The sequence below is a fragment of the Podarcis pityusensis genome (assembly GCF_964106645.2).
Source record: "Podarcis pityusensis genome assembly, chromosome: 10".
Classification (NCBI taxonomy): domain Eukaryota; kingdom Metazoa; phylum Chordata; class Lepidosauria; order Squamata; family Lacertidae; genus Podarcis; species Podarcis pityusensis.
The window spans coordinates 55,858,784-55,872,540 of record NC_138035.1 but is presented as its reverse complement, the minus strand read 5'-3'; the positions used below and the strand labels follow the sequence as shown (position 1 = coordinate 55,872,540).

Genomic DNA, 13,757 nt, shown 5'->3' with positions numbered 1-13,757 from the left:
TGTGGCAAACCAATACGCTTCTTTGGTTTCAGATGGTGCATGGGTAGAGGAGCCTAAAAAGCCAAGGGCACAAATTTTCACGGCCCTCTAGCGGCTATGGTGGCTCATTTACCTGAAGTAATGTATTTAGCATTCACTCTGAAAGTGTATACAGTGGAACCTTGGTTCTTGAACTTACCGTATTTTTTGCTCTATAAGACGCACCAGACCACAAGACGCACCTAGTTTTTGGAGGAGGAAAACAAGAAAAAAAATATTCTGAATCGCAGAAGCCAGAACAGCAAGAGGAATCACTGCGCAGTGAAAGCAGCAATCCCTCTTGCTGTTCTGGCTTCTGGGATAGCTGTGCAGCCTGCATTCACTCCATAAGACGCACACACATTTCCCCTTACTTTTTAGGAGGGAAAAAGTGAGTCTTATAGAGCAAAAAATACGGTAATCCATTCCGGGGGTCCGTTTGACTCCCAAAACCATTTGAAAACCAAGACGCAGCTTCCGATTGGCTGCAGAAGCTTCCTGCACTCAAGCGGAAGCTGCATCAGACGTTTGGCTTCCGAAAAACGTTCGCAAACTGGAACACTTACTTCTGGGTTTGCGGCATCCGAGAGCTGATTTATTCGACAACTAAGCCGTTCGAGAACCAAGGTACCACTGTACTCGATTCTGATGAGCAAACAGCCTCCTAGAATTGAGTATACACTTCCATAGGCAATGGTTGCCAGATGTGAAATATATCGGCGTTATTTTCAGTTCTCCTACCCCACTACTAGCAACTATTTATCTCTTGAAAGGTCTTGGGATTTTTAGTCGAAGAGAGACTAGCTTACTGTGTTGAGCTTCGTACTGGGCACCATGATGCTGCAGCTGTTGGCTACGCCTGTAGCAGCCTTCGCCAGCCTTCAGAGCCTGTTTGAACAACTTCTCTGCTTCCACAATAGTTGTTGCTTCCTCTTCTGCCAACAGAATATAGGCAGTGGCACACCTGTCAGTGAAACAACAGAAACAATCATTAGTAAGACAAACTAGGAAAGGGAAAAGAATTTTCTAGGCTATATCCAATTAACATGTAGCTTTTGCCTGTCTTATTGCGATAGGAAGGTAAAGGGACCCCTGACCATTAGGTCCAGTAGCGGACGACTCCGGGATTGCGGCACTCATCTTGCTTTACTGGCCGAGGGAGCCGGCGTACAGCTTCTGGGTCATGTGGCCAGCATGACTAAGCCACTTCTGGCGAACCAGAGCAGCGCACGGAAACACAGTTTACCTTCCCGCCGGAGTGGTACCTATTTATCTACTTGCACTCTGACGTGCTTTCGAACTGCTAGGTTGGCAGGAGCAGGGACCAAGCACAAGCAATAGGAGCTCACCTCGTCACGGGGATTTGAACTGCTGACCTTCTGGTCGGCAAGCCCTAGGCTCTGTGGTTTAACCCGCAGTGCCACCCGTGTCCCTATTTGTGATATGAAACACGCCTGCAATTCCATGTGTTCATGGAGGCTCTCTGAAGCATCTGCTATGCTGCGGTCTATTAGTGCTCCTCCATTCACTTCACTGGAGTAGAACAATTCTGCAAGGTATGTGTGAAGCCACCCAGCCACTTAAGCCAATGGCAGGAGCAGCAAGAGGCTGCAACCCAGACCTCTGCATAAACAAGGGACTCCTATTCCCATTAATGGAGACTGCAGCCTGAAAGTTTCATTTGAACTGGGCAGGACCTGGACCTATTGCTTCTTCTCCCATATAGAGATCTTACCACAAGTAGCTGTCTGAAATGCAGGTTCTATGTGACACAAGTAAGGGTGTGATCCATGCTATAATAATAATAAATACTAAATTTTTATTTATACCCTGCCCTTCCCGGTTCGGAAAACCGGGCTCAGGGCGGCTAACAACCAATTTAAAACACTTAATTGTAAAAGCAGCATAAAATACAGTATAAAAACATGAATAACAATAAAATTCAAAGTTCAGAAATCAATTTGGGGGAAATCCATCTAATAAGCATTAGATAGTCACCAGGGCTAGCTGGCTGAATTAGTCCTACTTGGGCCAGCAAGGAGGCCAGGGGAGAATTAGCTCGGGGGTCTCAGAGCGGGTAATCTTCATAAAAGGGGAGGGGGGAGAGAGAAAGGAAATAAAATATCAGGCTGAATTCAAATTAGAGGCCAGGCGGTATAGCTCTGTCTTACAGGCCTGACAGAAGGAGGTTAAATCCTGAAGGGCCCTAGTCTCCTGGGATAGAGCATTCCACCAGGTCGGAGCCATCACTGAAAAGGCCCTGGCGGAGGATAGTCTGACTTCCTTAGGACCTGGGACCTCTAAATTATTGTTGTTCATGGACCTTAAGGTCCTCTGCGGGGCATACAAGGAGAGGCGGTCCCATAAACATGCAAACCACACTATCACCAGGCCAGAAATCCCAGGCATACAAAGCTGGGACTCAGGATATGGCACAGTCCAGCAAGCTGTGCAGATTTGCAATAACTGTTGTGGCCAGTCAAATCCGTTGCAATAGGTCCCGGCCAAAAATAGTGTCTACCTGAAGCTCCATTCGTTCTGCGACTCAGCAGACCACTGGCACTCAGTGCAGAGCGGCTGGTATGCAAAGCCACAATAAGGAGGCAAGGAGCCACTGTCCAGACACATAGCGCATGCAAAGTTCTGGAAAGCAAAATTCTGTGCAGGATTGTGTTCCAAATAAATAACTGGCAATACATTGCAGGATCAGAGTAGGCCACTATTTTTAACCTGAAACATTCGGAATGGAGCCCAGAAAACACAAGAACAATTGAATGCGTATTTTATTTTAAAGAAATAACAAAGTCCATGTTTGAAATAAATAAATAAATAGGCCTCAGTATTAGCAGAATTTCTCCTGCTCTTAAGGTAAAGGGACCCCTGACCATTAGGTCCAGTCGTGGCCGACTCTGGGGTTGCGGCACTCATCTCGCTTTCTTGGCTGAGGGAGCCGGCGTACAGCTTCCAGATCATGTGGCCAGCATGACTAAGCCACTTCTGGTGAACCAGAGCAGCGCACAGAAACGCCGTTTACCTTCCCACCAGAGCGGTACCTATTTATCTACTTGCACTTTTGTGCTTTCGAACTGCTAGGTTGGCAGGAGCAGGGACCAAACAACGGGAGCTCACCCGGTCACGGGGATTACTACCACCGACCTACTGATCGGCAAGTCCTAGGCTCTGTGGTTTAACCCACAGCGCCACCCTGCTCTTATTTCACTACTAAAAACTACTTTGCCATGCAAGCATCAGCAGTTAGCACCAACAGATGAAAAAAGAATTATAGGTCCTTCCCTACTGCCTACCGTTTACAAATTTGGAGAACTACCTCACTTTGTACCTCACCCTCCCAAAGATAAGAAATTAGCATGAACAGTCTAGATCAGGGGTGGGGACAATCTTTTAATCTGAAGGCACTGTTTCCTCATTAGGGAATCTTCCGGGGGCCACATGGAGGCTGAGGCCAGAGGCAAAAAGAGGGTGGCTTTCACTCTTTTTTTTTACAGTGGGCTGCATCGCAGCTACTCACAAAAGCCAGAGGTTGCTACACCATCCTCCATCCTTCTCAACAAACAAGAGGCAGTATCACAGTTCAATAAGACATTAAGGTACCCAAGGAGAGCGTGGAACAGGGCCATTGAAGTGCATGGCTGGGGAGAGTTCTGGGGGCCAAATAAGAGGCTTGGAGGGCCACATTTGGTCCCCAAGGCTGTAAGTTTCCCACCCCTGTTCATGATCAAGCAAAAATATTTTCAAACGACTGTTGAGATACTTACTCATTTAGCTCTAAGGCTTCGTGCGCTGCAGAAATTCTGGCCTGCGGATTTCTCTCCCTCCATGCTTTTTGCATTACTGTTGAGCAAGGTATTTAAAAGTAAATAAAAATAGAGGGGGTGATTTGACAGGACGCAACTGTAGTCAAGCATTCCGTTGGGGCATTTTATCAGGCAAATGTCTCGACGCACCTTCTCTCCAAACCTCAGGTTTACTCTTTTAACGTGTCCAGAGGAAGAGGAACCTTACATCTGTGCAGTCAATGTTAGAGGAAACTACAGGAAAACGTGCCAAGAATGGTTTGCTCAGAAATCAACAATGGAAACCAGCTTTGGCAAGTGGGCAGGACAACCCATCTGTCAATCAACTTATCTCAGATGATGGGCAGGTAGGGTGCCCTGCCCACCTGCCAAAGTCCCTTGCACAATGATTTGCCCTGTGCTCATCTCCTTTCCGCAGTGATTGGCTGTGTGGCTGAGCTCCCCCCACAGGGAGGAGCTCAGGTCGCACATCTGATCCAGCTACATCTCCACTTCCTGATGTCACACTGGACATATGGGGAAAGTTGGTGCGGTTTGGGGGAAATGGCCTTGCAGGCCAAATTGGGACCTGTGCTGGTCCAAATCTGACCTGCAGACCACAAGCTCCCGTCTCTTGTACTACAGCAGAATTTCCCAAACTTGCGTCTCCAGCTGTTTTTGGACTACAACTCCCATCACTCCCAGCTAGCAAGACCAGTGGTCGAGGATGATGGGAATTGCAGCCCAAAACAGCTGGAGACCCAAGTTTGGGACACCCTGCGCTAGAGCAGCGTGAGAAGAAATCACCACACAAGAAGTGCTATCCTAAAAGGAAGATTTTTGGAGAAAGGGCAAGAATACCTACTAGTGGTACCTGCAACCAAGTGTTGCAGTGTGGAGGGCTTCAGCTTCTCCAGGCCATTCCCGCTCCCATTTGGTTTTCTGTTTCCTCCCTTAGTGCCAGCATTTCATGGTCACTGAACATGCCCAGACATTATCAGGCTGTTTTCTGAGCTCCCCCCCCCCCCGAGCTAACCCAAACCCTACTGATACAGGGTGATACCATTTCAGCTAGATAAGCAGCAGCACTCACACTTCAAATCTGAAGTGCTGAGAACCGTAATTTAGACAAGCACTCCAAGCAAGCGGTTTAGACACAAGCAAAGACAACAGACTGGTGATCCGGGACACCTTGTCCCTATTTTCTTGGAAGTAAACTTTGCTATTCACTCCAAGTCATACGTTTCCAAGCACACTTATTAGTAAACTCCTTACTGGCATCTGCAGGCCTTAAGTGGTCCGTATCGCACGTGAAGAAGGTCTGATGATCTTGCGCCGAAAGATTCATATCGTAGTATGTCAGAGGTTCCCTTCCCGTCACCCAGGTATAGCTGGAGAGAGTATAAAAGAGAGTACAAGAAATAGCAGAAACCGCCATCGCAAATTCATCGGAAGATCTTCCCCATGGGCCATTCCAAATTCTCAGAAATCTTCTCATACCCTTTTCATCCTACTGGATATACAGAGCCCTCTTCATCCTACTGAAATGGGGGCCCATCGGACCTCTCCCCGTGCTTCTCACAGCCCTGCTCCCAAAGGATCTTTCTAGGCTGGAATTTGTCCTTAAACCACAGATATTGCCTCCCGCTTACCTGGATGGAGAATGTGTGTGTGTGTGTGTGTGTGAATGAATCTTTGCATTTTCTTCTCGACAACCTTCAGAAGGAAGGGGTGTGTAGGACCAGAAGCAAAAGTGGGTGAATCAGTGAATATAAATCCAACCTTTGTACAGTAGGCTAGTTTCTACATACACTCACAGACCCCCTGTATATCCTCTATCCAGGCAAGTGAGAGTCATTGTCAGAATTCAAGGATGCAATCTAACCAGGCAAAAATACTCAAGGAAGCAGATTTAAGGCAATGCCCCCCCCAGGGCACCCAGCTCAGAAGGTGGCTTCCTGCCTCCTTCCCAAAGGCATGAGGACTCTGACAAGGTCCACTTCCTTCCAAAGCCTAGTTTGTGCTTTCCCAGCTTCGGGAAGGAGGTGGGAGGCCTCTAGGAGCCTGTCAGGACCCTCATATGCCTCCTTCACAAAGCCCAGCATCTCACTTAACTGGGTTTGGGAAGGTGGTGCGAGGACTTGACTGGGTGGCGTCAAATTTTGGCCTGGCACATCGCACCATTATTAGCAAGGTCTGCCCCTGATGTGTAGCAAGATGGGCGAGGGGTGTGGCCTAGGAAAAGAGGGAGTGGCTATGGAGAGAGCTGGGGGGGCGTGATAAAGAGGTCTGGAGTGGTTGCACTTTGGACCCACCAGGCCCGTGGCTCTTCATCCTTGTCATCGGGGAAATGCAGCTTTCAGGCTAACACACACAAAAAAAAAGGTTTCTGGCCCTGTACTAAGCCATGGTTTAGTGTTAAGTGTGAATGCATATAATAATTATAATAATAATTTATTATTTGTACCACGCCTATCTGGCTGGGTTTCCCCAGCCACTCTGGGCGGCTTCCAACAAGGATTAAAAATACAATATATGTGAAACCTGTCCACTGTGCTGCTCGGATAAGCCCCAAGTTATTCTGTGACAATGAACGAGTGCTCAAACATAACTTTTAAAAGTGGCTACTGTGCTTGAATGACAATTCTGTGCAGCACTTACCGGTTATATTCAGCTCCTCTAAACAGGTTTAGTGGATTTCGCCAGACTTTGCATTCTGTAACAATGGAAAAATATATACGCCTTCTAATTACCAGTTAATGCTACTGTTTATTTGAAAACAAAATTGCCTTCAAATTAAGTCATTCCAGGTGCATTCCAAGCATCTAAAAGAACACCAGGCGAATATACAGGTGGTATCCAACAGATGGGCGCCATTGGAGGGCCTGTGATTTGCCCACAGTATATACATCTGGAGTGCTTCTGTGATCCAATGAATTATTAGTACATATATGAACAAATGAAGCTGGCATGCTGAATCAGACCACTGTTCCATCAGTCCTTGCATTGTCTGCTTTGATGGCGACAGTCCTCCCAAATTTCAGAAAGAGATTGTTCACAGCCCTCCTATTTCTAACTGTGAAATGGCCCGGAAGTTAGTTGTTGCCAGCATTATTCTGTTCCAAAAACCAAAGACTGTGTTGTGGGACATGTAGATTTGTATGTCTGAATAACCTGCCCAGTACAAGTAGTATTACCTAGAAGAGGGAAGTAGCAGGTGCTGGAAATTCATCCACCTTTAGCAGAAAGTGTGTGTAAATTAACTGGTATGCTAATTTACAAGAATCATGAGAATTGTTATTAAGAGTTCCCAGAGTTTTTGACTGGGACTCATGGTAGTTAAAGAAGACTTTGGGGAGCGATATATGTGTAGATGCGATTTATATCGTATTGACTTTTCTGGCTTATAGATATAAACATGTGGCACTATAGCCAGTGGCAGGGGGCAATGCTTACCTGATCTCCCACCACTGGTGTTGTTGCAGTTTATTTGTTGTTGCAAATGCACTTGTAGGAAAAGCATGGATATCTTTTGTTATGATGGCACTTTTGGGGGGGTGAGGGTGGGATGGGAAATACATATTATATGTACCTACAGGACTGCCTCTCCTGGTATGCCCTGCGGAGGACCTTAAGGTCCACAAATGACAACACTTTGGAGGTCCCAGGTCACAAGGTGGTTAAATTAGTCTCAACTAGGGCCAGGGCCTTTTCAGTACTGACCCCAACTTGGTGAAACGCTCTGTCAAGAGCCTAGGGCCCTGCGGGACTTGACATCTTTCCGCAGGCCTGCAAGACACAGCTGTTCCACCTGGCCTTTGGTTTGGACTCGGTCTAACCCTTATGTTTCCCTCCCCTTACAGTTTTGATCTATGGGCTACTTTTAAAATGAGGCTGCACTTTAAATTGCATTTTAACCTGTATTTTAAATTGGTTCCCCCCCCCCATTATGTTTTTATTGTAATTTTACTGGTGTTAGCCGCCCTGAGCCCGGCTCTGGCCAGGGAGGGCAGGGTATAAATAAAATTTATTATTATTAGCCAGAAAAGTCTGACACCAGGATGAAGGAACGCTAGGAGCAGATTCAACTGGGGAAAAGTCGACTTGGTAAATAAATTCATTCCTAAAACCACTCATGTTTCAATTTCTTTTTAAGTCAAGTGCTAACACTGTTCCATTTCAAAGTCAAAAATGGAAGCTTGCAGGCGAGAAGATACGTAGCTAATCGTTTGCTCTAGGTGGCTTCTGAAGTGATATGCTATTCAAGTTCTTGCAAAGTTTGTTCCGCTTCCTCTGCCAGAACAAAACAAGCTACAAATAGACTGGAGGCAGTAATTCACTTCCCCTAGGGAGCCACTGGCTGAAGGACCCCAAGATGCCTCTGAGATCAGCATCCATACCTGAAGGCTGGAACATGAGCGATAATAGAACGCTTAAGAAAAGAAAAGAAAAACGGAATCCAGGACATTACAGGTTTGCTGTCAATAGTAATAAGCATAACCTATGATCGTTCTTGCATTTTAAAAGGACATACTACTATCGTTAACAATCTGCGCAGGACAAGCGGAATTGTCTTACCTGAGACACTCTGCCGATTTGCATCAGAATCCCCGTTGCTTGTATTTGAGTTGTTGGGCGAGTTGTTGTCCACCCCTCCCAGCAGAGGGCGCAAGTGACTCACCGAGACTTGCTCAATGAACGAGGTCCCATACTTGCGAAAATACCACCATTCAAATATCTAAAAACAGAAGCGAATATGTGCATTCATTAGTTTGCTTTCCTTGAGCTCTGGCTCAATGGTTGCCAGTGGCTTGAATTAATTAATTTTATAACGAATTATTTTAGAGTGTTGTTTGTGCTGTACTTTTGTACTGTTTTATTGTTGTTAGCCGCCCTGAGCCCGGCTTCGGCTGGGGAGGGCGGGATATAAATAAAAATTATTATTATTATTATTGTTATTTTTTTGGGATGAATTGTTATCCTTATTTATTCCGTATATAGTGCCGTCAGTATATGTGGTGTTGCTTTATAAATCATAACCTTGACCACTTGCCACGGTTAAGGTTATGATTTATAAAGCAACACCACATATACTGACGGCACTATATACGGAATAAATAAGGATAACAATTCATCCCCCCCCCCCAAAAAAAAACACCTTTAAATATAGGATCAGAGCTTAAAAGAAAACACAAGTGGCCAGTGGAAATTACTTTGGAGTTAATAATAACAATAACAATAATAACAATAATAATAATAATAATAAGATTGATAGGGTGCTACACCAAGAGCCACCAACATACTAAAACAGGCTTTATGGAAAACAGAGAGTGTGGGAGAGACACAAGGAGAAACTGTTTGAAAGAGTATTTGGAAAGGCTGCCTATTCCAAATTCAGTTTAAAGACACAAAACGATGAGAAGACAGAACAGGGGCCTCAAAGTTGCTCACTGACATTTAGCACCTGGACAGCTTAGCTCAGTTGGTTAGAGCGTGGTGCTGATAATGCCAAGGTTGCAGGTTCGATCCCTGTATGGGACAGCTGCATTTTCCTGCATAACAGGGGGTTGGACTAGATGACCCTCAGGGTCCCTTCCAACCCTACGATTCTATGATTCTAGGTGACTGAGCAGGAACCTAGTTCCTTGCCCCCAGCTATGGTGAGATGCACGGGATTTCTATTTAAATTATGGTATTTATTTCTGAATTTGCATCTATAAATATAAATTAGCATATGCAACTTATATGCAAACCTGTGACCTCTTTTCATCCCCTTGTTTAGTGATGCATTTCTTCTTCTGGTGATGCATAAGTGGCCACCTATCATTGGCAAACATATAATGGGAAATAATTGCAAAGCCACAGAGAGCTTTAAATGGAAGGGCCAGGGGTCTGTGCAACCAAGAAGCTATTTCTCACCTATTGCTCATAATTTCCCTTAAAAAGCTGCAAATATCCATCTATCCATTCCTGGGTCTGTCTCACCTCCCTGCTCTGGAGCTACTTGGAGTACTTAATTAGCCACAGGATCAATCCCTGGCATCTCAAGTTAAAGCAGCTCAGGTGGCAGAGCTAAGAAAGGCCTGAAATATTCAAGAGCTGCTGCCAGTCCGAGCAGACAATACTGGGCTGAATGATCTGATTCATAGAAGTCAACGTTATATGCAAGAGGGAAATGCCTAGCCAGTTATTACAAAGAGGCTTCTTTGCTGGTTTCTGTCCTTTTCATAGATCTACTGCAGAATTTGCTCCGGATATTCTCCACCATTTTTATGTGTGTGTGGTTGCCATTTGCCTCCCCCACCCCCAAAGTGTTCTGGAATGATGCAATATTGTGGAGAGTGAAAAATGGTGGCCACGCTGCTCAACACGGTTGCAACACCAACAACTTTAAAGGGGGGCGGAGAGCAAGGAGCTCCATGACTTCTGCTGACAAGCCCCACCCCTGTGAAATGAGAAATTTAGTGAAATGGCATCCCCTAAAACTTGTCTGTCTGCAAATAGGTTGCAGAATTAAAAGGGGAATGTTTGCATAGTGCTCTTTTATGTATCCTGAATAGGATCTGCATTGAATATCTGTTTGGGGTGAGTTATGTGAATTGAATATATGTTTGGGGTGATTCTTTAACATCAACTTCGTTGGACTGGTCATGTTGTGCGGATGCCTGATGATCGTCTTCCAAAGCAACTACTCTATTTCTAAACTTAAAAATGGAAAGCGTAAATGCTGGTGGTCAACAAAAGAGGTTTAAAGACTGTCTCAAGGCAAATCTTAAAAAATGTAGTTTAAACACCAACAATTGGGAAACACTTGCTAATTGGAGAACAGCCTCTACCAAAGGTGCCATGGGCTTTGAAGACACTCGAACTCAGGACGCAAGGGAGAAACGTGCTAAGAGGAAGGCAAGCTTGCCAAATCCGCACCATGATCAACTCCCACCCGGAAACCAATGTCCCCACTGTGGAAGGACGTGTGGGTCCAGAATTGGCCTCCACAGTCACTTACGGGCTCATTGTTAAAACCGTGTTTATGGAAGACAATCTTACTCGGCTACGAGTGATCGCCAAAGAGAGAGAAGAAAGAAGAATGTGAGGGGAGCTCAAACTGACCTCGGCACTTTCTCGACCCCTTCTCAGTAGTCTTACATTACAACGTACATCACAGCACAAAGCAAATCGTAATGCCGTAGTGTAAACAGCAGCAGCACTAAAGCAGCTGTAGCATCTGACCCCTTTTCCTACATTTGGGGACCTCTGGCCCAAAATGTGCTTGCAAAGGATGCAGCTGTAAGCCAGCTGCTTTCTCCATATGACATTGGGTTACATGCCTCAGACATCACATGCCCTTGCCATATCCTGCCCACCTACTACAGCCAAGCATACCGTAACTTTTTAGCACCATTGAGTGCAGGGCCATCACTCATCTTCATACTTGTATCCTGGCTTGGCAGCAACCGAAACAGTTTACAGTTATTACTTAAATAATTTGGTTAAAACAAAATATTGAACAATTTCAGTATCTATCAACTTTGTTTCTAAAGAAAGGCATAACGAAATGATAAAATATATAAATCAGTATAACTGCCAATATCCCTGAGCCAGCAATACAAGAAATAAAATAGTAAGGGCTGCTTCCCCATCGCCACATCTTAATGCAATGTAATGCATGGCTGATAAATTAAAACAATGTGAATATTCTTAATTACTTCCAGTTTAAAGTTATTAGTATCATCGTTATTTGCATATGAAAAGGAAGGCAGCCAAACACTAATTTCTCTCTGTGAATTCCTGCAAAAATGGCCAAGTCGTGCTTTGAAAGCCTTCACCTTACTGTCCTAAATGTTGGGTCTCTTTAAAAAAACAACAACAGACAGCTCCTCTTACTATAGTATCTACTCTCCAAGCCTCTTTTGTTCACACCTACAAGGGAAGTTTTAATTTCTCTGAAGGCTAACCATATGCCTTGAGGTGCTATCTGTTCAAGGAATACTCAGGATACATTAATTAATTCCGTAATGATCTCCCTCTTGCTTGAAAACAACAACAGCAAGGCAAGGAAGGTCTCTAAACCCTTTGGCAAATGTCGTTATTCTTCAGAGATTTCTTTTGTGAATAAGCCTTAAGTAGCAGCGAGAGGCGCTGAAGAGAGATTGCAGCTCTGCTGAACACATTGTTTGCACATCCTTTCGGCATGCACTGGAACACGTGGAAGGCATGAATTCCAAAGCAGGCAAAAAGTCTAAGGTCCAGTCCTTGGCATCTCCAGGTAGGTCTCTTGAACCCCTGAAGAGCTGCTGGTAGTCAGTCTACTAGAGTGTTCCAGTGACAGAAGTCAAGATCAGTAAGGATGCTCTTCTGATGACTGTTTTAGGTGACTAAGCTTTCTTTAAAAAAACTTTCTCAGGAAGATACCCAATATAATGCTCAGGGTGGAGTTACCTTCAGTGAATTGAGGTCCAGGACCTTTAACAAAACCCACTACAGTCGTAACTTGGTTGTTGAACACCCTTGAACTCGGACATTTTGACTCCTGAACGCCGCAAACCCGGAAGTGATTGTTTGTGAATGTTCTTTTGGAACCCAAATGTTCGGCGGGGCTTCCGCAGCTTCCAATTAGTAGACTCGGGTTGTATATATGTGTAAATAAACCATATATCATAAAGACACCACAGTCTCCACTGTGTCTCATTGCCCAACAGAAGACACAGACTGTGGGCTAAAGCAACCCCTGAAATCCCTTGGAGACTGGGGTAGCATGGCACAATATAAATAGGATTTTAAACAATGTACTGATTTTGGACTCTGCTGCAGAAAAAGCTGTGGTGGTTCCTATTGACTAGGGATTTAAAAGATGGGATTGTCCAATTTGAGAAGACTGACAGAAACAGGTTGGCAAGTGAAGCTCTCTACAGCTGAAAATGGAAGTGCGCAAGGCATGAATTTTGTCTTTCGAAAATGAAATTTTAGGTTTGAAGATGCTAGAGACCACACAGCCCTTGGCAAATGCAAATTCTTTTAGGTACACAGAGACACAAAGTTGGAGGCAGGTGTGTAGGGAAGAAATAGCAAGATCAGATTTATTTATTTTTTACATGTGGAATCCGACGTTCAAAAGTTTATAGACAGAAGTAGTAAAATGCAACAATTTTACTCACCAAAATAAGCCCCGATATTAATGAAGAGGTTCCTGTGAGAGCAACGTAGAACTTGGGCGTCAACGTGTTCAAAAACATACTCACTAAAAGAGAAAAAGAAAACCACTTAGTATGGGACATTTTCTAACCTTTTGCAATTCCAACATTTGCAAGTCAAGTTAAAAGTAAATTTCTTGCTTTTTGAAAAAATCAGAAACCAGAGCATATTGCATTCTATACGAAACCTTAAAGGTAAAGGTAAAGCGACCCCTGACCATTAGGTCCAGTCATGACAGACTCTGGGGTTGCGGCGCTCATCTCGCTTTACTGGCCGAGGGAGCCGGCAAACAGCTTCCAGGTCATGTGACCAGCATGACTAAGCCGCTTCTGGTGAACCAGAGCAGCGCATGGAAACACCGTTTACCTTCCCGCCCGAGTGGTACCTATTTATCTACTTGCACTTTGACATGCTTTCAAACTGCTAGGTTGGCAGGAGCAGGGACTGAGCAAAGGGAGCTCACCCCGTTGCGGGGATTCGAACCACCGACCTTCTGATTGGCAAGTCCTAGGCTCTGTGGTTTAACCCACAGCGCCACCTGCGAAACCTTAATGCTTCCTATATCCAGCATAAAGCTGGACTAAAGAGAGCAGAGCAACATAAAGGCATTCAAGCCTTTGCTTTTGCAATCTATCTAGGCAGCTTTAATCTACCTTCTGGAAATGACATGAAAGACAGAGATTAACGAAAAACCTAACGTTGACTGCCAAATACATTCAGCATCCTTCTGCCAGCATATAGATGCGAGCCAAC

At 44.9% G+C, this 13,757-nt stretch overlaps 1 protein-coding gene across 4 annotated transcripts in view; it reads right to left on the bottom strand.

Annotated features, from left to right (window-relative positions):
• ST7 (suppression of tumorigenicity 7) overlaps window positions 1-13,757 on the bottom strand; it is a 94,651-nt gene that overhangs the window by 26,565 nt on the left and 54,329 nt on the right. For all 4 annotated transcript variants that reach the window (XM_081023698.1, XM_081023699.1, XM_081023700.1 and 1 more), the window contains exons 2-7: window positions 12,968-13,050; window positions 8,391-8,550; window positions 6,474-6,528; window positions 5,088-5,203; window positions 3,795-3,870; window positions 828-982 (exon numbers count right to left, since the gene is read on the bottom strand). In XM_081023698.1, coding sequence (XP_080879824.1) covers window positions 828-982; window positions 3,795-3,870; window positions 5,088-5,203; window positions 6,474-6,528; window positions 8,391-8,550; window positions 12,968-13,050 — 645 coding nt within the window. The remainder of the gene's footprint in view (window positions 1-827; window positions 983-3,794; window positions 3,871-5,087; window positions 5,204-6,473; window positions 6,529-8,390; window positions 8,551-12,967; window positions 13,051-13,757) is intronic.